General features: G+C 41.9%; 1 protein-coding gene across 1 annotated transcript in view; it reads right to left on the bottom strand.

Moving 5' to 3' along the window:
* svopa (SV2 related protein a) overlaps positions 1–21,570 on the bottom strand; it is a 104,613-nt gene that overhangs the window by 37,263 nt on the left and 45,780 nt on the right. The window contains exon 8 of the mRNA XM_076269714.1: positions 20,438–20,563. Within this exon, the coding sequence (XP_076125829.1) occupies positions 20,438–20,563 (126 nt within the window). The remainder of the gene's footprint in view (positions 1–20,437; positions 20,564–21,570) is intronic.

Below are 21,570 nucleotides of genomic sequence, written 5' to 3'. Positions count from 1 at the left end.
TAACATGGGCATATGCAAGCCTCAAAACAACAAAATAGGTTCATCTTTGCCTCACATACCAAAACCTAACTGATGTACAACAAACTGGCATGTCCCACTAACACTTTATTCCGTTTTGGGGGTTAATAATATGAAATACGTCAGTCATGTGCAAAAATTATCATAACTTAGTGTCATGTCTCGGTGAAGTTATGCAGTGAGCTGTCTAATGATTTAAAGTGAACACATGAAACTTTTTCTCCGAGTTAAATATTATTTAATTTGTTGGTCCTAATTTGACGACACAAAATGGTTATCATGGTAGCATATATTACAAAACTTTGATGTAGCTAGAGAGTTTGATGACAGTGGTTGCTGTTTCAGATTCCCACGTAGCCTAAATTACAAAATAGTTTAGCCTACTTACTGCTCATTCACCAGCCTGTTGCAAAACATTCACTTAGCCTAGATGTTTGCTATAATGAATATCTTGATCGATTGACAAATAAGCTGTCACAACATAGACCTACATTCAGTTAATAGGAACACCATGCTATTACATAGATACAAAATAACCAGTGGTGCAATTGCTTAGCAGGGTGGACTATTACTGCTAGCTTGCTATTTTAGTGAGCAGTTCGAGGCCCAAGTGATCTTCATAATTTTTCCGCATTATAATCACGATGTGTGTTTCTGCACAAAAAACGAGCAACGTCTGATGGGGTCATTTGTTAGTTTGTGATGCAAAATTACTGAGTCAAAATTAATCTGCATTATTCAAGGCATGCATTCGCTGTGTTTGCTCATGTGCTATCACCAGTTAACATGGACATCAGGATAGCTAGTAAGCTAGTAGTCTAATAGACTAATGACAAGCATTGCTCTCTGTGGTGTAGTGGTGATAGTGTTTACTGCTTGGAACATTTTGCCTCAGTGAGACTCATGTTCGAAACCCAACAAAACCTTCGCTGATTTACTTTGACACATTTCCTGTTTGCACAACATTTTGTGTGGATGCTTAAGCAGACATGCATTATACATAGCGATTCCCGCATGTTTTCGGCAAGATCTTGCTTCATATTCTGTCACGCACTGTAGGCTTGTGAAAATGTGAATCTCCAGCACTGGAAGGGCGGAGGCAGAGCAAAGCGTTGTTAACAAGCAGGCAGGGTCTTGTTGAATATTCACAGATTTTATGCAAATATCACAAGTTAACCTGCTCACCATCTAAACTGGAACACCGGGAGGACCTTTAGATAATAATATTAGATGTTGAGAACGCAACTCTAATTATCAGTCTAATTTTGGCGTCGGATAAGTGTTAACCGTCGCATTCGGTGTGTTCTGATAGACACATAACGGTCTTGGTGGTTATCTCTGGAACTTATATTAGATAATATAATATACAAACAACGTGTAAGACAAAACACTGTTGTGGCTGTTGTTTTAAGTTCCGAGGGGAAGTGGTTATTCCTCGACAAAAACACCTACAGAAAGTTCGTGGGTCGAGACCGTAAAAGTAAGACGGTTCCTAATATTCCGGACTATTAGGAGGGTAACTGGTGTAACATCAGAAAGAGGTTGCACTGATATTGCAGAAACAGTTACGGAAAGTAACAAATAGCGTCGAGATACGCGCTTGCCTGGAAAAGGAAGATACGGAGTCTATGTTAGATATATTGGATACATATCTTACTTTCGGGAATAGATTCTAAAGGCATCTTTACTACGTGTTGTTCAGTAGTAGGGAGACTATAGGCGGAAATCCGTGCGTAAAACTAAAAGTAACAGCTCTAGCGATGGCAGAGTTTGCCTATTTTGAGCCTGTCGTAGGCTTATATAAGTTCTCCATCAGGAAATGAGACTGAATCTAAGAAAAAAAGAAACGCTTACCGCGAATCGAGATTCGCGTCCCTAATGTTTGGGACTGTAGAATGCTTCGAGTAGCCTATGCTAATTGAAAAATCGTATTAGAAAATGCAAGACAGCGAGTAATGACAGAATGGCTTAACTAAACTCAAACGTATAACAACTTGTAGGTAAACTACCAGTCCTCAAACTGCGATGGCCGTCTCCCTAGTTGCGGTTGGGCTATGAGGGGTCGCTCCCCTTCGATAAGCACCGAGATTAGGGGAGATAGGCTGAAGGCATCACTGGTACGGATACCAGCAGGAGTGCTTAAGCGCTTACAACTCATCAAAATGCCTTAAATTACATTGGCTGTTACGTCTCCAATAATTGACGAGTTTGTTGCGTGTAGTATTTAGTATACATGACAAAGAAATGTTTCAGTTTGATCAAAGTATCAATTAACTTGTGTAGTTACAACTAACTAAAGTTTTTGGGGATGCATTGTGGTGGTGACACTGCGTGGGTTACTGTTCCACTGCTATTATGTATTGCCGACGGTATTCAATAAATTAATGGATAGTTATTGCTAGATGTAATTATGCAAAATAACTTAAACCCACAATCGCCTTTGTACAGCCAATAAGTAGAGTATCAGTGTTAATAAACAAGAGCGCCGTTCATGAATAGATGAGAAGCGAGTATCTATCTATCTGGACAGAACGTTGTAACTATTGCGCTGCATGGGATTCACAGACACACCGCTTGAATGCGTGGGAGCGTGAGTAAAAGTTATGTTGATTCATTAAGTACAAGTATAGACTAATTCGACTGGTTTTGAGAGCGTAGGCTTAACGTCAATGACTTCAGATAGTCATTGGTGTAAAACCTAAAGGATGGCGAATCCATCGTGTTTTAATAGAAACTTTCTAGGAGTTAGATCTCAGGAGAGATATAGCCTTCTCCGTCCGTGAGTGCGGCTGCGGGAAGATGGGTTTATTTGATATGCCATACGTGAACAGGATAAAAAGTTCTTCGAAACAGTTGTAGCCTTGTGTGATAAACACATTAGCTTAAACCCCCTCCTAGTCGTTTTGAGAGTTATTAGAAATGTGTTTCTGTGACCCTGGCTGCTTAAGAGTTACGCAGGACACAGTCGAGGCTATGCAGAGATAGGCCACTCTTGGCCATAAGGATCAGTCACACGTCTATGTTACAAGCTGTGAAGCGAGGACGACGAGGGAAAGTTCAACATAGCGAGTAAAACACTTTGTAAAAAAAAAAAAAACTATCCTTAGAGGCTCGTTCGTTGCGTTGACAGAGATAGACGACTATTCGAATAAAACTAGAGGAAAGCGTAAGTCCAATATTCTAAAGTTAGCCTGTACCCAGTTTCAATGTACAACTCAGGTCAGCGAACCAAAGATGAATGGGGAGAATAGTCTGCTTACGTAGACTGATTAAAAAGCAGATGTCAAATGTCCGCCTGATAAAGCAACTAGTCTGCCAAGAAAAAAAATATGATTAGACTCGTAAAGTAACTATAAGTCTGTTATGTTTCAGAATGGGTATTAAACTGATATTCACGAGTGTCAAACATGCGTCTGTCGGTAATGTTTGGAAAGTACAGGACCACGTCAATATACTTGAATAGTCGGTTAATGTTCGCAGGATCAGGGCCTTATGGTTTCTAGTTTGTAAACAAAGTATGTAAACAGCAGTTTTTAAATTAGATGAAAAGTTTGTATTGGGAAGGATGGAAAAGACAACTTTTTTACTGGGGATTGGAGTAACCACAGATAACGAGAGGTTAGCCAACCGTATCAACCTACTGCAGTGTAATGACCTGGCTGCTCATTTGTGGGCGCAAGCAGTTCACTATAGACTCGCAGACAGACAGATTTCCAAATAAACTTTAGGATAATAACCTATTCTGCTGTGTCCATAATGGGAATCTTAATAAGCGTTTAAGTTCATTCAGGACAGGTTGAACGTTCAAATCAGCCTATAACTCTTTATTTTTGTGTAAGACATAACGCAACGTTGCGGGGGATGCGTAGATGTAGTCTGTCTATTGATCAATAATGTCCCTTGTTCAACAGTACGCTATATCTGAAAGTTGTATTCAGATTTTATGCGTAAAACAAAAGGAATGGTGCGTAAACTAGGAAGGTCAATTTTGAGACAAATTCCAACAATGTACCAGGTACGACCAACAATACATTAATCTTGAATTGGCATGATAAGCTTCTCGAGCTCTACCCCAAGGTGTCCTGGTTTCTGTCACTAGCCTGTCGAGTCAGGGCAGAGCCAGATTTTGTGACCCTTGGTGGGGGTAGTGAAATTTCTCCGCAAAGACATTCTGTTTTTAGCTGAGGATGATACCCATAATCACGTTGTAATTCACATTCATAGTGATTCTTATCTTCCACACCTAACGATAGGAGATAAAGTATACTGATAAGATAATTAGTGTGGAATTGTCTCATGTGGTCACTATTTCCCATTGAGTGACTGATGCTTTGTAACTTAGTCCATGCTAAGAATATGCATTTCTAAAAGTGTTCGTATAGACTATCATGGTATGATCCCGATGGTGATTTTCAGATTTTGCTATCACATGAGACTGATTGTTCTGCGAGGCTTGGTCCGTAATGAATTCCCCATTTACAATACCCGTGTATTGTTTAAGGTAAAGATACAAGTTTTATCTAAAAGAAAGTAAACTAAAAGCAGCAGATCTTTAAATCCTTCCATTTTAATTCATCTTTTAAAGCCGAAAGATCGACTTTAGGTTAGTTGCGCTGTAATATTCAAAGTGGGATCTCACACATCGTTTTTGTTACAATGGTTTATAGGCTTATCACATCGCTTAGAATCAATGGGTGGAAGTCCCTTATTTAGTAGGCACGTCTTTGTCCTATAACAATGTAGAAAAGTTAATGATTTTGAATGAGATCGTTTAGACATTTTAACTCCACGATTCTACGTCTACTTGTTCAATCATCAGGACGGTATGAAACCTTACGCAGTTCCCGCGTTCATGGGTTGCTTTAGCCAGCAAAGAGACTCAGAGGAGCGTTGGCCATATCGAATATTATAGTTAAACTAGTCAAGATTACATTTATAGTACAGTAACATGTAAGAAACAACTCACAATGCTTTACATAAACCCTTTTGAATTAGTTAATAAAGTGAATAATTATCCTCAGAGTAACGATGAGTGAGATAAAGATGTTGGCGTCGCATATTAGTCAGGGGGCCTATGTGGTTTCTGTGGGATTGAAATGTTAATTTTTGGAGAGTGGTTGGACTGTCTTTAGAGGTCATTGAACATGGAGAAAAATGATGTCTCCATTTTTTTTTACCTGTTTTAACCCTATTTTTGTGAAATTGTATATTTCACTATAATTAACACCATAAATATTGCCTAAATCACTGGCTATGTTGAATAAAGTTCACAAAACAGTTATTTTATTATTTTCAACTGTATGATTGTATGTAAGTATTATGATTGTATGTCAAACAATTAGAGATAAGATCAATAACCAATCAGTTTCACCAAATACACAAACTCCATTGCTGAAAGATAGCAAAATCACTGAATCACAGATGAGACCTCAAACAATATTTAATTAATTTACATATACACAACATATTAGATCTCACCTCCACAATGTCACCTCCACAACTAGTCTACTAAACCCTATTTGTACTCACCTTCTTAAGACTGGTCTCCCCTTCCTGGATAATGTTTTGCTCTAGATTATAAATAATTCTGTCAGGGCATGTACCGCAGTCGTTTAAGACATCTGTTATTAAGCTCTCCCTCAAAAAACCTAGCCTTGTATCTATACTGGTCCTCCTGGACCTCAGTGCTGCCCTTGACAGCATAGACCATGACATACTTGTCACGCATTAACTATTTTGGCCACTAGATGTCGCCAAAAACAAGAGTTCTGTCCCTAGCTAGTCACTCGTTACCCAATCCTCTTGTTATCCAATTAACCTGTTCCTCATTGTCTCTGGTCACATGTCTCATTTCCTCATTGTGTCAGTGTATTTAAACCCTGCTCTTTGTCTGTGTCTTTGCTAAGTCTTCGTGAATACCCTGTGTGTCTCAAGCTCTAAGCCTTTGTGGAAATTTGTGGACATTTTTGTTACCTCTGTGTTGACCCGGACTGTTTAAGGTATCTCTTTTGGATTCTCCTATTGGATTTGTTTGCCTTTCCTCCCTCGGACTGAACCCTGTTATCTGAACCCTGGCTTGGCTCTTGGACTTCGACTTTCTGGATTACGCCTTGGATTGATGTTATTGGATTTAACTTTTTGGACTGTTTTTGACTTTTTCGGATCTTCTGAGCTTTTGTGTCTAAAACCTGAAATAAAAGTGGGTTAAAAGTCAGTTTGCCACTCCGACGGCCCGGGTTCTAGACCCGACCGTGACAGAAGACTTAGCCATGACTGACTCAGCAGAAGCATCTAGTTCCCTTAACGTTGTTCCCACTGAGTTTGAAAAGATAATGGCTGCCTTGAATAGCTTTGGTGCTACAATGGACACTCATGGGCAAGCATTGGCAACTCAACAGAATGTTTTAAGTCGCCATGACCAAATTCTAAGGCAACTCTATGACACAGTTCAGAGCTTGACTCAACTACAACCATCAGCTCCTCCTACTGCTCCACCTGCTGATCCACAACCTCCGGGTCCCTCACCTGCTCCTGCTCCAGATCCACCTCCGGGTTCTGAACCTCGGCTTCCTACACCTCGGAGGTATGACGGTGCTCTGGGCCAATGCCGGGGGTTCCTGACCCAGTGCCAATTGACTTTTGAATTGCAACCTTCTATGTATCCTACGGATAGGGCTAAAATTGCTTATGTGGTTACTCTCCTGACTGATAAGGCCTGTGCCTGGGCTACAGCCATCTGGCTAAAACAGGGCCCTGAATGCTCGAATTTCAAAACATTCTCTGATGGCATGCTGCGTGTTTTTGATCAATCTGCCACAGGTCAGGGGTCTGCAAGACAACTCTTAAATCTCCGCCAGGGGAGGAACAGTGTAGCTGATTATGCCATCACTTTTCGAACCCTAGCAGCTGACAGTGGCTGGAACGAGCCAGCACTTGTGTCAGCTTTTATGAATGGGATATCTGAGGCTTTGAAAGATGGCCTGGCGTCAATTGACTGTCCCAACAACCTTGAGTCCCTGATTGCCCACGCAATACGTTTAGACAACCGCCTCCGGGAACGTAACCGGAACCGTACCAGTTATCCAGTTACATCCGAGGGGCCACCTCCCCTCTGGCAACAATCTGCAATCCCCACAGATGATCCTGAGCCTATGCAAATTGGACGTGCTCGCTTGTCTCAGGCTGAGAAGGAGCGGCGCAGAAGGGAGAGATGCTGCATTTACTGTGGCAAGCCTGGTCACTTCAGAGCCTCCTGCCCAGATCTCTTGGGAAAAGACCAGTCCCGTCCAGCAGAGGGAGGGCTGTGACGGGAGCCACCTTTTCTCCCGAATTACCCGGTGCTGGTGTCTACCTTCCCATTAAAATCTCTTGGGCAGAGAAAGTATACTCTTGCCATGCCTTGGTAGATTCTGGTGCTGCTGGAAATTTTATTGATGCCAATCTTGTTAACAGACTCAACGTTCCTCAAGTCCCTCTTGATGTCCCTCTCTCTGTCACCGCCCTAGATGGCCACCCTCTTGGTCCAGGGGTGGTGACTTCTGTTACATCCTCTGTGCGTCTCATGATTGAGAATCACCAAGAAGAGATAGCGTTGCATCTAATAAGCTCCCCTGAATTCCCAGTGGGCTTAGGTTTCCCTTGGTTAAACCGCCACAATCCTCACATAGATTGGAGTCGAGGTGTTATCCTTGAATGGGGTCCTACGTGTCACGCTACATGCCTCTTTGCTAGCCCTTCCTTTCAGCCAGAGTCTATAGATCCCTCCGAGTTATCCCATGTCCCTACTGAGTATCTGGACTTGAAGGAGGTGTTCAGCAAGAAAAGAGCATCTACTCTTCCACTCCATAGGCCTTATGACTGCGCCATTGAACTCCTGCCTGGCACCGCTCCTCCACGCGGCCGTATCTTCTCTCTTTCATTGCCTGAGCGTAAAGCGATGGATGCCTACATCAAGGATGCCCTGGCCTCTGGTTTTATTCGCCCCTCTACTTCTCCAGCAGGGGCAGGGTTCTTCTTTGTGGGTAAAAAAGATGGAGGTCTACGCCCATGTATTGACTACCGGGGTCTCAACAAGATCACAGTTCGTAATCGCTACCCTCTGCCTCTGATGTCTACTGCTTTTGACCTACTTCAGGGAGCCACCATCTTCTCAAAACTGGATCTGCGCAACGCGTATCATCTTGTCAGAATCCGCCAAGGAGACGAATGGAAGACTGCATTTAACACCCCTACTGGTCATTATGAGTACCAAGTGATGCCCTTTGGACTAACAAACGCCCCTGCAGTCTTCCAGGCCCTCATCAATGATGTTCTCAGGGACATGATTAACCAATTTGTGTTTGTGTACCTGGACGATATTTTTATATTCTCTAAGTCCCTACACGAGCATCACCATCATGTGCGTCAGGTTCTCCAGAGGTTGCTCAGGAATTCTCTCTTTGTTAAACCAGAGAAGTGTGCCTTCCACACCACTGAGGTGTCCTTCCTTGGATTCATCATCAGGGAAGGCAGTGTTGAAATGGATCCTAAGAAGACACGAGCAGTGAGTAACTGGGCTACTCCTGGGTCTGTCAAGGAGATCCAAATATTTCTGGGGTTTGCTAATTTCTATCGCAAATTTGTCCGAAGTTTCAGTTCTGTGGCTGCTCCCATTACCAGGCTGACTAAGAAAAACAATGTGCCCTTTTTTTGGACTCAGGAGGCAGATAAGGCATTCAAGGAGCTGAAGCAAAGCTTTTCCTCTGCCCCCATTCTGACGCTGCCCGATCCAACATTGCCATTCATTGTTGAGGTGGACGCATCAGATGTTGGGATAGGTGCTGTCCTGTCTCAACACTCATCGGATGGAAAGCTGCATCCTTGTGCTTTTATGTCCCACCGTTTGACTGATACCGAGACCAGGTATGATGTTGGAGATAGAGAGCTATTGGCAGTTAAGCGTGCCCTGGAAGAATGGAGACACTGGCTGGAGGGGGCCCAGCATCCGTTCTTGGTATGGACTGACCACAAGAACCTAGAATACCTCCAACAGGCCAAACGGCTGAACCCCCGTCAAGCCCGGTGGGCACTGTTCTTCACTTGTTTTGATTTCACGCTCTCATACCGCCCTGGAACCAAGAACAAGAAGCCGGATGCACTCTCTAGGCAATTCCTTCCCTCAAGTCGGGTAGATGATGAGGCGAGAACCATTATTGCTGCTAAACGAATAGTGGCACCTATCCGCTGGGGGATTGAGGCGACTGTGAAGAAGGCACTTCTGAAACACCCAGATCCTGGAACTGGCCCAAGAGGACTGCTGTATGTGCCCCGGATTGTACGGTCCCAGGTTCTTCAATGGGGCCATTCATCCCACCTCACTGCCCATCCTGGGTCCCAGAGGACCCATGAGTTTCTCCAGAGACATTTCTGGTGGCCTGGTATGTTAAAAGACATCAAGGCCTTTGTGGCCAGCTGCTCTGTGTGCATCCAGAGTAAGAACCAACATCAACGTCCACAAGGTCTTCTGCATCCCCTCCCCATCCCTCATCGCCCTTGGTCTCATCTGTCCATGGACTTCGTCACCGGCTTACCAGTTTCTGAAGGTAACAGTGTTATTCTGGTTATTGTTGATAGATTTTCTAAAGCCTGCCGTTTCATACCTTTGCCCAAGCTGCCTACAGCATTTGAGACTGCTAAGCTTGTTTTTCTCCATGTTTTTCGAGTTTTTGGCCTCCCCCAGGACATCGTCTCGGACAGGGGTCCCCAGTTCTCCTCCTGTGTGTGGCGGGCCTTTTGTAAGCTGATTGGAGCCACAGCCAGCCTCTCATCTGGGTATCACCCTCAGTCTAATGGCCAGACTGAACGGGTCAACCAGCAGCTGGAGACTACTTTGAGAAGTCTGGTGTCCGACAACCCCACTTCCTGGAGCTCTCAACTGTTGTGGGCGGAATACGCTCATAATACCCTCCAGTCTTCAGCCACAGGGATGTCGCCTTTTCAAACCCAGTTTGGGTACCAGCCGCCACTGTTCCCTGAACAGGAGGGTGAGGTCAGTGTTCCCTCTGTCTCGCACTTCGTCCGGCGTTGCAGGAGGACCTGGCGGCGAGCTCGACAGTCACTGCAGCAGACGTCCGAGAGGAGCCGGCGTCAGGCCAATCGCCGTCGGAGGCCTGCGCTGCAGTTCCGACCTGGACAGCAGGTTTGGCTGTCCTCTAAAGACATCCCGTTGCGGGTGGAATCCCGCAAACTGGCCCCTCACTTTATCGGCCCCTTCAAGGTTACCCACAGGATTAACCCGGTCACCTACCGTCTCCAGTTGCCCCGGTCCCTGAAAATCAATCCCACTTTCCATGTGTCCCAGTTACGCCCAGTCCTGTTTTCCCCCTTTGCCCCTATCCCCAAGGCCCCACCCCCGCCTCGGATCATTGATGGTCAGCTCACTTACACTATTCGCCGGTTGCTGGACTCCCGCCGGGTTCGTGGCGGGATCCAGTATCTGGTGGACTGGGAGGGCTATGGACCGGAAGAGCGCTCCTGGGTCCCAGCACGGGACGTCCTGGACAAGGATCTCAAAAAGAACTTTCATCTCCAACATCCTGATTGTCCAGGGAACGTCAGGAGACGTTCTTAGAGAGGGGGGTCCTGTCACGCATTAACTATTTTGGCCACTAGATGTCGCCAAAAACAAGAGTTCGGTCCCTAGTCGCTAGTCACTCATTACCCAATCCTCTTGTTATCCAATTAACCTGTTCCTCATTGTCTCTGGTCACATGTCTCATTTCCTCATTGTGTCAGTGTATTTAAACCCTGCTCTTTGTCTGTGTCTTTGCTAAGTCTTCGTGAATACCCTGTGTGTCTCAAGCTCTAAGCCTTTGTGGAAATTTGTGGAAATTTTTGCCCTGTGGATTCGTTACCTCTGTGTTGACCCGGACTGTTTAAGGTATCTCTTTTGGATTCTCCTATTGGATTTGTTTGCCTTTCCTCCCTCGGACTGAACCCTGTTATCTGAACCCTGGCTTGGCTCTTGGACTTCGACTTTCTGGATTACGCCTTGGATTGATGTTATTGGATTTAACTTTTTGGACTGTTTTTGACTTTTTCGGATCTTCTGAGCTTTTGTGTCTAAAACCTGAAATAAACTCAGTTAATCTTACTTTGTCTGCTCTGCACTTGAGTCATTAGTCTCAGTGGCCTAGTGGGTTAAAAGTCAGTTTGCCACTCCGACGGCCCGGGTTCTAGACCCGACCGTGACAATACTACTTAGGCTTGAAAATTTGATAGGCATCAAAGACTCAGCACTCGCTTGGTTTAGATCATCCCTTCCTAACCATCAACAATTTGTACAGGTCCATAATAAACCATCTACCCAGATTATGGTAAAATATGGAGTGCCTCAAGGCTCAGTACTGGGGCCCCTGTTGTTTAGCAGATGATACATAACTATACCTCTCCATAAAACCTGATGAATTAACCCCGTTAGCCAAACTTGACACATGTATAAGAGCTATAAAGACATGGATGACAAATAATTTCCTGCTTTTGAACTCAGATAAAACAGAAGTCATGGTTTTAGGTTCAAAAAGATGAGGGATATCCTATCCACATCACAGGCTACATATAGTGATCTTCCACTGACCTCATCCACAAGTGTTAAAAACCTGGGAGTTATAATTGACCAGGACCTAGCACTAAGTAATCACATAAAATAGATCACCAAAACTTAATTTTACCATTTAAGGAAAATTTCAAAGATAAGGAAGTCCTTCTCCTTACCAGATGCCAAGAAATTAATGTTTTGTCATCTCAAGGATAGACTATTGCAATGCTATTATGCTGGCTGTAATAATACCTGTCTAAAGAGCTAACCGTTTATTCAAAATGCAGCTGCTCACACACACAAAAAATATGAACATATTTTCCCCATCCTAGCACCTTTACACTGGCTACCTGTTAAAAGTCATTGACTTCAAAATATTACTTATAGTTCTTGGTTGGTTGCCTGCATTGAAAGAGGACACCTCATGAAGACACTCTTTTGTCTGCTTCTGACAGAAGAAGCACTTATCTATGCTGGAAGCAGCTGCTGCTGAACAAGTGTACAAAGTCCCTCTAGATGGACTTTATGCAGTTGCAGGTGTTGCTGCAGGTTCAGAAGATGGTCTACCACGTCTTTTCTGAAGACACCGAGTCCTGCCTGCTTCACATGATTTCTATATAGAATATATACTTTTTTGATCCCGTGAGGGAAATTTGGTCTCTGCATTTAACCCAATCTGTGAATTACTATACTCTCTCATGGACAAAAACAAGAAATTTGGCATATGTCTCTAGTGATGGTTCATTCACCAGTCCACACATATCTGCCACTGGATACATAGCCCAAAATCTGTTTCTTTTAGAATATGCGTGCCATCACCTGACTAACAGAAAGACCTCATAATATAACCTAACTAGACTGTGCCACCATGGACTATGAAAATGTGCTTGCTCAAATGTAGAAGGCTAGAAGGTCACTAATATCACCAACCATGAAGAACAGAGCACTATGTGCTTCAGGTTATTCAATATTCTAAATTCTATCACTGCCAGCTATCAGCCAACTGTCAATGGTAGTCAGGGATGGATTACTGCATGGGCCTACCGGGCCCAAGCCCAGGGGAGACAAGGAGTCAGGGGGCCCAAGCCATTGCATGGAATCATTGCCTCAGTATCAACACATCATATCAACATATAGGCTATGAATCTGATTTAATTAAAGTATTGGCCATCCCCAAAATGCACCAGAATATAGGAAATCACATCAAATACATTTTTAAAAATGTCCCCCGCAACAATTAGTGGATGGCCCTTAATACATCTGGGCCCAGGGGCCTGAAAGTTCATAATCCATCCATGCTGGTAGTGTCTCTCTTTCTCTTTCTCTCTCTTACACACACACACACACACACACACCTGTCTGTCTATCTGATCCTTTACCCTTTCTTTTCATCACACTTACATAAGCTACGGAAGGCCTTACAGACTTCAGCTGGTACTATGTAAAAGTCTATTAAGTCTATTAAACTTGATTTAACAGAGATCTCTGCACTTTGTGCTCTGAATGGGTGTAGACAAGAACTGACAGAGCAGGCTAGGCCTACACTCAAGCACACTAATAGGCATGAATTGATTGTATTGATATTGAAGTATTATTTTTTTAGCGGACAATTTCGAGAATTTTAGGCACAATTTCTTGTTAAAGAGATCAATCATCAGCCTAAAAATGTTTTATAATGTTGTATTGTTTATGTGGCCCACTTTTGCACACCTTGTAGGCACCAAACCCTATGCTATAATACCAGCAATGTGAGGTTTATGGACAAAACACCATATTTGACCTTTTCTGAATTTGACCTTTGATTTGGGTCCTTCAAAACCTTCAAAAAAAATGGAGACATGTTTTTTTTTACTCTTAAGAACCCCTAGAACAAAGATATAATACTCTCCAAAAATTAACATGTGAATCCCACAAGCCCCCAAATTAGACACATAGGCCCCCCTACTATATAAGTTGGGGTTACTTTACAGAGACCCTAGCGAGGCTTGGATAATGGGAGCCTTGGGAGCAATGATGCGAGACGAAGACCAGCTCTGTGGGGTTGCGTGGATCTAATCAGATGATAAGGAATGCGCACAGCCATACAGATAAATCCCTTGCAGAGTTACATACCAGTCTCACGTTTATATTTCCTATGTTTATCTTTATTGGCAGAAACAAGAAACTTTAAATAGCTTGGTGTTAAAGTCTCAGGTTATGCGAAAACGAATTTGTACCCTTCCGGAGTTTAACTATGCCTACTCTGCTGATAGATACGCATATAGTGTTCCGTGAACCATACAGATGAGAATGTTACAATTTAATACAATTCGATGATCGTTGGTTTAGGCAAATGACAATGTAAGCTTTGAATGGACTCTAGGTTGCATTGGTCCATATTAGACTCGGTAAAAGGCTATGGCAAAAAATTCAGAAGAAGAACCGTGTTACGAGGTAATTTAGGGCAGCCAGAGCCAGGCAGTAACGTAATCAGATTGTGCTGCTAAGGTGTTGATGAATAGGACCAACAACTTTAGTCGTTGATAACATATGCAGAGGAAACAAAATATCATGTGGAGAAAGCCACACTTTGGACAATTAGATAGTTAAATACCTAATCGGTTACTGTTCTATTTGAGATGGAGTGCGTCGCCAGTTTTTAAGTAGAAACTCAACTCGATTTTCTAACTCATTTTTCCTTGAATGCCCGATAACCTCGTCCCTTCTAGGCCATTTGGCTTGGTTGATGTATGACACTGCTTCGATGAGACTTGCATATAGGCGCGTCCGCATCTTGATGTTTTTATCCATTGTGCGTAAAAGTAGGCCTAGATGATTTATGTTTATGCTTGAAAGTGACATTTTCATAAGAACGAGTTACAGCGTGTGATTAATAAACATTATTTTGCCATGCTCATTTAAAAATATAATGTAGCATATATAAAGGATAGGTAGACAATATGATCAAACTTTAAAATAATCGTAGGAATCTTGTGACATAACTCATTCTAGTAAGCACAACCTAGCGTGGCAGGAATTGGGAATGCTGTTATATTTTTTCCCCTATTCGCATGAGAATGTTTAAATGCAAAAGATCTTGTATATTCCCAGGAAGATGGTAAAGATGTTTTACCTGACAACAATGATCTTTATTGAACTTAGTATGATATAACTTTCATAGGTGAAGTATAAGATAGAATGTTAGAAAGAAAGCATAACTAGAATTGAAATGGGACACGATAACCTGGTGGTAAGAATTCACACTGCAGATGGAAGTATGCAGCGAAGTGTAGCCAGTTACATGCGCGTTTAGTAAGTAATAGAAGATGCAAACAAGCGTTATAATGATAACTTATCCAAAGTGTCCAGTTGCTGGTAGGTTATTAGACACGTGTTGCTTTGGCTAAGGTAACTTCTGGGTATATTTAACCAATTGTGTATTGATTCGGGTTCAGATTCAGATAACTTTATTGGTCCCGGAGGGGCAATTCAGTTTTACTGCTAACCCAACCATTACTTATTCCATTACAAGATTTAGATGTGCATTAGTATACAATGTTAAAATAATAAATAGACATTCACTTGACTGTTCCATGGACCAGTAGTGTTGTAATTAAGAGAGAGTTTGAGGACACTACAAAACAGGATATATCCCAGTGGAAGATAACGTTATATCATTGTAAGGGTGTTGGGATGCCTGCAGAGGCCTACCGTGGTTAACAACGTCAGTTAATTGCTAGATGCATTTAAGGAAGTATCCCATTTACTAATAGAGATATGATCTTACATTCAATCTCAGATATTCTAAAAGTCAGTAAAACCTGAAAACACTAGTGAACACAAATAAGACATGATGGTTCTCGTCCTGCAGATGACCCCAACGCAGATAGGCTAAGGATAACTGGCAGGGAGGAGACTCCGATGCTCGTTGTAGGTACGAAATGTAGTCAGATGTCTCTAGACCCTCCATGACCATGCATCTCCATCAACCGCCTCTTGTCATAGTCATTAAAAAGCTCACGCAGAGACGGGCTTCACTAAGGACGCACTTTCATGGGCAAATTTCCTTTAAGCAGAGCGAGTAGACCTATGCGTAAGTTTTTAGTTAATTACACTTATTTGGGTAAAATATTGTGCCTCCTTAGTGAATAACATTTGTAATGTTATTGAAGATTTTATAGCTGTGGTAGGCTATGACCTACAGAAATGTTAATAAGTTTTATCTTTCTAGAGTTAAATGATAAAGAGATGTGTCCAAACCCATTGTCCAATACGGAACTTTATACTAACCGATATTAAGATCTTTATTCTTAATATTCTTAAGATCTTCATGTTAAAAGTTGTGTAATTGTTGTCAGCATTATTATGACTATTTGCCTGTGACCCTCTGCGTAAATGCTGTGGGTATCCAAGTTGCGCTAGGACTTTTACTTGTAAGACAAACTCTTATCTCAGTAGGCATAGGCCTTCTCTGACTCACGATTATTTTGTTAGCATAGAGCAATTGACAAACATGATAACATCTTTATATTAAGACAGAGTAGGCTAATGATTTTGTATGCTTAGGTTTAACAATTTGCTACTTATCACATTAATCTGCATGCCATTGCAAATACTAACTATCCCGAGAAATTCCACTTTGGGGAGCATGAGCTACAAGGCTGTTCGCCACACATAGGTGGGAAAGATGAGAGTGATAAGGTTACTGATGCATGCTCATTTGCTTCGCGGAATCAGCGCAACATGCATTGCCGTCAGCAATAGGATATTTGCTAACTTCATGACAACTTATACTAATCATGCTCTATCTTCATGAAGAATGAAACGTGTAGGAAAGGATGTTTTTGTTATTTGACCTAATGTGTTACCTAATCTAATTATTTTTTTTGGACGTTATCCTAACATTTCTGGTGCGTTAAGTTGCACCTATCGGATGGTCTAATATTGGAAGTGAAATAGTTTATGGCCATTCATGTTATTCCTCCCTTTACATTATCCAATGTTGAGTAAGCATGTTCTGCGTCACATGACTGAGGAGCGAGAGAAGTTGCTAGGATGTTGCGCGGGAACTTTTGAATTATTCCCCTTTTCTGATTCACTGAAGGAGTGGTGCTACACTGCGCATCCGCTAACATGTTAACGAACAGAATCCTCACTTACCGATTCCTTGCATGCAGCTTATACTATATCTCGTTATTATACTACGCCAACATAAGGACTATGTAATGCCTTTGAAACTATGAGAAAGTGTGTGTTGAATGCATGCGTGAAAAGTCTTTGGATCAGGTGCAATGCTTTATTCAAGAGTTAAATATGCGGGAGGTAAAACCCCTGTGTCAGTTAATTTATGGAATGTTACCCTTACGAGGACAATTGGCAGACATTGTGGGGAATATCCCTGTAATCCAAATTATGAAGCGAGATGAGATGTACATAGAATCAGCAATAAGACATCCTAGGCCTTTAGTATCCTGTTCACTGTCATGTGATTATTTTGCCTATTCAGTTCCTTTACAGACATTTGGAAAAGCGATCCATAGCCTATATCAGATAAAGGGGCACTGGATAAATGTTTATTTATTCCCTCATGTAGCCAGGACCATGTGATGGAGACCGATCGGATAGTCCCGACCGAGACTCCGACTTCCCCACTACAGACCCCGGAATATCGGGCGGATTGGGCCGATGTGTTGCTGGAACTAGCCTTGCCTCAGAGCAGGTGTGTAGCAACGTCAGTTGTTCCCGGGCAGGTATAGCGTTATTTCTTCTGCTCCAGGCTGACTGTGACCTCGGACGACAGAATAATACCTACCTCCTGTGCGGAACCTGCGTTTCTGCTAGACCCGAGTGCTGGGTACAGGTAGTAGCAATAACACACAGCCCTGAACCCTTGATAATGATTGGAGTATATCCTGACAATATATTTGATTTGATCGATCAGTTCTTCTGTCTTGCATGCATGGAATCTCTCTCCATATCGACAAATTCCAATTCTGTACAGTTATCCAGTGACCCGTGTAGTATTAATGTGTTTTTATGATTATCAGACGCGAGCCCCTTGGGCTTCTTTGCAGTATCATACTGGAGCCCGGATTGGCCTCTTGTGGGGTCCAGTATCCTTCGAAGTTCCTTACGCAGTGCCTACTTCTGTGCTACGCCCTGTGCTCCAAGTAGGGGGTGACGTGTTGCCAGAACACCAACCGTATGGACCCCAGAGCGATAGCACAAAACCAATACGTCTTACAAGGCGAAAACGCAGAAAGGCTAGATTCAGCGCTAGCTATCAAGGTAATCTCTCTGATCTAGAAAATATGATTAGACAAATTAGGAAAGAAACTGACCAGGAATTGAATCGTAATGTCAAACCAATGACCTTGCAACCTACTCTTGAATTAAGTTCACCTGAAAGCGTGGAAGTGAATGAATGTGTTGAAGCAGATGTTGAACAATGTGCAGGATTACTAAACCAGATCACCCTGACCTCAGAAATACTTGATGATTATTGAATATGAATAAAAGAATGGAAAATGAACCATAACTGCAAACAATGACCTCATAATAAATAATAAAGTGCGATGAATGAAATGTATCATTACAAGTATTTTAGTAGCCTGACCTTGTAAAGTCTAGGGAATTATGCATGTAAGGAATTGTATGTCTTAAACTGTGAAATAGGTAAAGTGCCTTTAAACTGTTTAAATGAATGTATTCAGATTGCATTGTGTGAAGGTTAATGCCATAAGTGTTTGTAACCTGTAAGAATGTAACCGATCTCTCTTGATGACTGTAAAAGTGTATGTTGCTAAATGTAATGTGTCACATGGTTATAATTGCCATTGAATGTAAACTGTTTGTGTAACCTGTGGAAACTATCTGTAAACCTGAATGTAATGTATCATCTCTGAAATGTAACCCGGAGAAGTATGTTAATGCGTGTCATCTTAAATTGTTGGTTAAGATCAGTGACTTCTAGAATGTATTAGCTATTATGAGAATATTCCCAGCTAACGTGAGAATTTTCCCAGCTATATTCCCAGCTAACGTGAGAATATTCCCAGCCCTCGTGGGAACTTCTAGAAGGTTCTAAACTGTCGTGGGAAAATAGGATTGATTTGTCTCAGGAATGTGTGGGGGAGGACAAGTCCACCTAGTATAAATAAGGGTCGAACTAGACGATCAGGGCTGCTTCTTCTTTTTTCCTTCCTTCAACTCGCTGGGTTTTTGCTTTATGATGTCGCGTGCGGTTGTCAGAATTCGTCCTCCGAAATTCGTTGAGAAGCAAAGTGTTGGACGTCGTGCCAGGCTGAGTCGCGGACCGAAACTCCGTGGAACCTGTTGCAGATATCAGACCTGCTACTCCGACAGAGAGTGACTGCAGAAGACAATCAGCTGACTTTTTCCCTTTTTTGAGGACTTACTTTTTTTCCGTATATTCTCTTTTTCTCCATTTGTGGATTTACTATTTTTATTGTAATCTCTTCTCCATTTGTGGATTTACTATTTTCCTATTTTGTGGATTTACTCTTTTTATATTTTCTACGACATTGTAACCTGCAAGTGGATATTACGCCGCATTTTGTAACATCACCAAAGTGCTGAAAAGTAAAGAACTCATTTAACCTTGGCATCTAATTCTTCAAGCAGTATTTTTTGTCTTTTCTTGGTTTTCCTACGAATTCCAGCAGGAGGGTAAGATAACTTGTCTCTTCTGTGGTTATTCATCTGTCTTTTCTAAGACTTAGGTCAGCGTGACTTTATACTGAAGGACGGTAAGAAGGTCTCCACTCTTTAAAAACCTAAGCAAGAAGTAGCCTATAACCTGTGTCTCTAGATAAATTCTAGGGTCAAACATCTTCGCACGTTAGCCAACTGTTCAAGACCTAGGCGTAGTCGCTTCTTATTTCATAAACATCTCAATAAATCCACCACGGAAGCCTGATCAACTTCCAAGGGGGATATTTAAAAATAGGAGCTTTAGGTTATCTGCGCCGTAGAGGGAAGACGTGCGACTTCACTCGACAGTAGGTCCCTGCTATCTACAATAACCTCAAGGGAGGTATCGTAGGTTTTAACTGCTTAGGCCTGGGGTTACGTCTGAGAAACGGCTGACGTTGACTAGGTTCTGGGGGTTACCTGCAGGGGGCAACACAGGCCTCATGAACATGTCCCTAGAGTGTAGTACTGTAGCTGCCTTTAACTGATGGCTGTTGCAACTCGATCTAGGTAAAACCGATTATTTTGTTTTTTTTCCCGTACTGACAGTACTCAGTGACCTCGAAAAACGGAGATCTATGTGACAAGTCGCTGGATTTCCCACTTAAATTAGTGAGACTTATTGAAATAAGCCAGGACTTGAAATAAGCCAGTATTTAGCTTGCTTGATGGAGAGCAAGAGATATCCCTCTTGCAGAGATATCCCTCTGGTCTTTATTTCACTTACTGGTTTTGTTCATTGGTATTGGTTCATTGATTTCACCCGTGCCGTGTTTTGTAATTAACCCTGTGTTTAAACCCTCATGTACCTCAGGCTTTATTCTGTGTTCTTGTGTTCGTGTTCAAATGATGTGGTGTCACTCTTTTCCTGTTCTTGTATCCATTTTTGTTTTAGTTTCGAAGTTAGCACTGTTGAGCATTTGGTTCCTCCTTTGAAGCTACACATTAAACTGACATTGAAAAAAGTCTCTCAACATTAAAATTTCAATTTAGTTTCAATTCCAAACTCAGAGTCTGTATTTTAGCACCATATTGATCATGCATTTTAATCACCATCCCAATAAATATTTGTTCTGATACAAAATGTATAATGTCTGTGTTTGAAATATAACATGTAATATATTTACATCTTTCAAATGTGTATATACTTACAAAGCAGAGGACAGCAAAGATCAAGAGAGGAAGCGTGGAGAGTGCAAGCAACCAGCGCCAGCCCAGGGTTGGCATAACCAAGATGGCTAGCAGTACCTCAAACACAGTGCCAAGTGCCCAGAATATCTATAAATCAGAGTATGACAGTGAGTCACAAGATGATCCACTGCAAAAACTCATATCTAACCAAGTGTTAATCTTATATAAACAAAAATCTAGTTGGTATTGTTTTTAGTATAAAGAGATTTACCTAGCACTTTCTCGTAAGATCATTTTGACTTTAATAAGACTGGCTTATTTTAAGGCATCTAATGGCATCCTTACACAAGAATTTTTGAAAAGATTTGGAAAAGATTTTTGAAAGACTACAGTCTCAGACCCTCTCACATCTAAAGACAAGTCACAGAGTTTTTAAGTCACAGACTAGTCACAGACTATGATTTTGCAACGAGTAAAGATCTTGCAGGGTCACTATTGTAAGATTACTGATTTTGTCCTACAAAATATGTCCGAGTGACTCAAATGATTAACTGGCGTTCTGAAGTTGAATTGACATCAGCACCAAGCTCTCATGTCTCAGGCAAAGGTATGTAAGTTTGCCAAATGGTGTTCAAAGATAAAGAAGGTTCTTCCGTTCACGCCAGGCTCTCCCCTGGAGAGAAGCCAAATGGCAACTAATGCAATTATAGAATGGGCCACAGAGAAAAATCAGCTTGAAACTGTCACTGACAGAGATCCACTAATGAACAATTTACATTTAGAATGATTTCTTTCATAACTTCAAAAAGCCAGTTGGCTTAATTCAAATACTTTCGTAACCACAAAAGTTGGCTAGCTAATTTACACAAAGGGAGTTACCTACTCATTATAAGTTTTTGTATATATGTTGTGGTTTTCATGGTTTAAACATGCATTCTGACTGTGGTGTTTCGAAGTTATCGTTGCGTGACATTGCTGTATTTTTGAATACTATTACTGTATCGTTGCAAACTTTGCTACTGCCTATTATTGGATTAAAGGACTTATTTTGCAACATTTTTGGAAACCATCCTCCGTTTTTCTTACACTATTTATAACACTATTTGCAACTAGATTCCTTTAAATTATTTCCCATTGTGCACTAGATATCAACA

The sequence above is a fragment of the Alosa pseudoharengus genome, unplaced genomic scaffold (genome assembly GCF_046254945.1).
Source record: "Alosa pseudoharengus isolate Yale_2024_CS ecotype anadromous, Long Island Sound unplaced genomic scaffold, YU_APseudo_1.1 YU_APseudo_1.1_scf_6, whole genome shotgun sequence".
Classification (NCBI taxonomy): Eukaryota; Metazoa; Chordata; class Actinopteri; order Clupeiformes; family Clupeidae; genus Alosa; species Alosa pseudoharengus.
The sequence above is the reverse complement of the archived record's forward strand: the minus strand, read 5'-3'. Positions and strand labels throughout refer to the sequence as shown.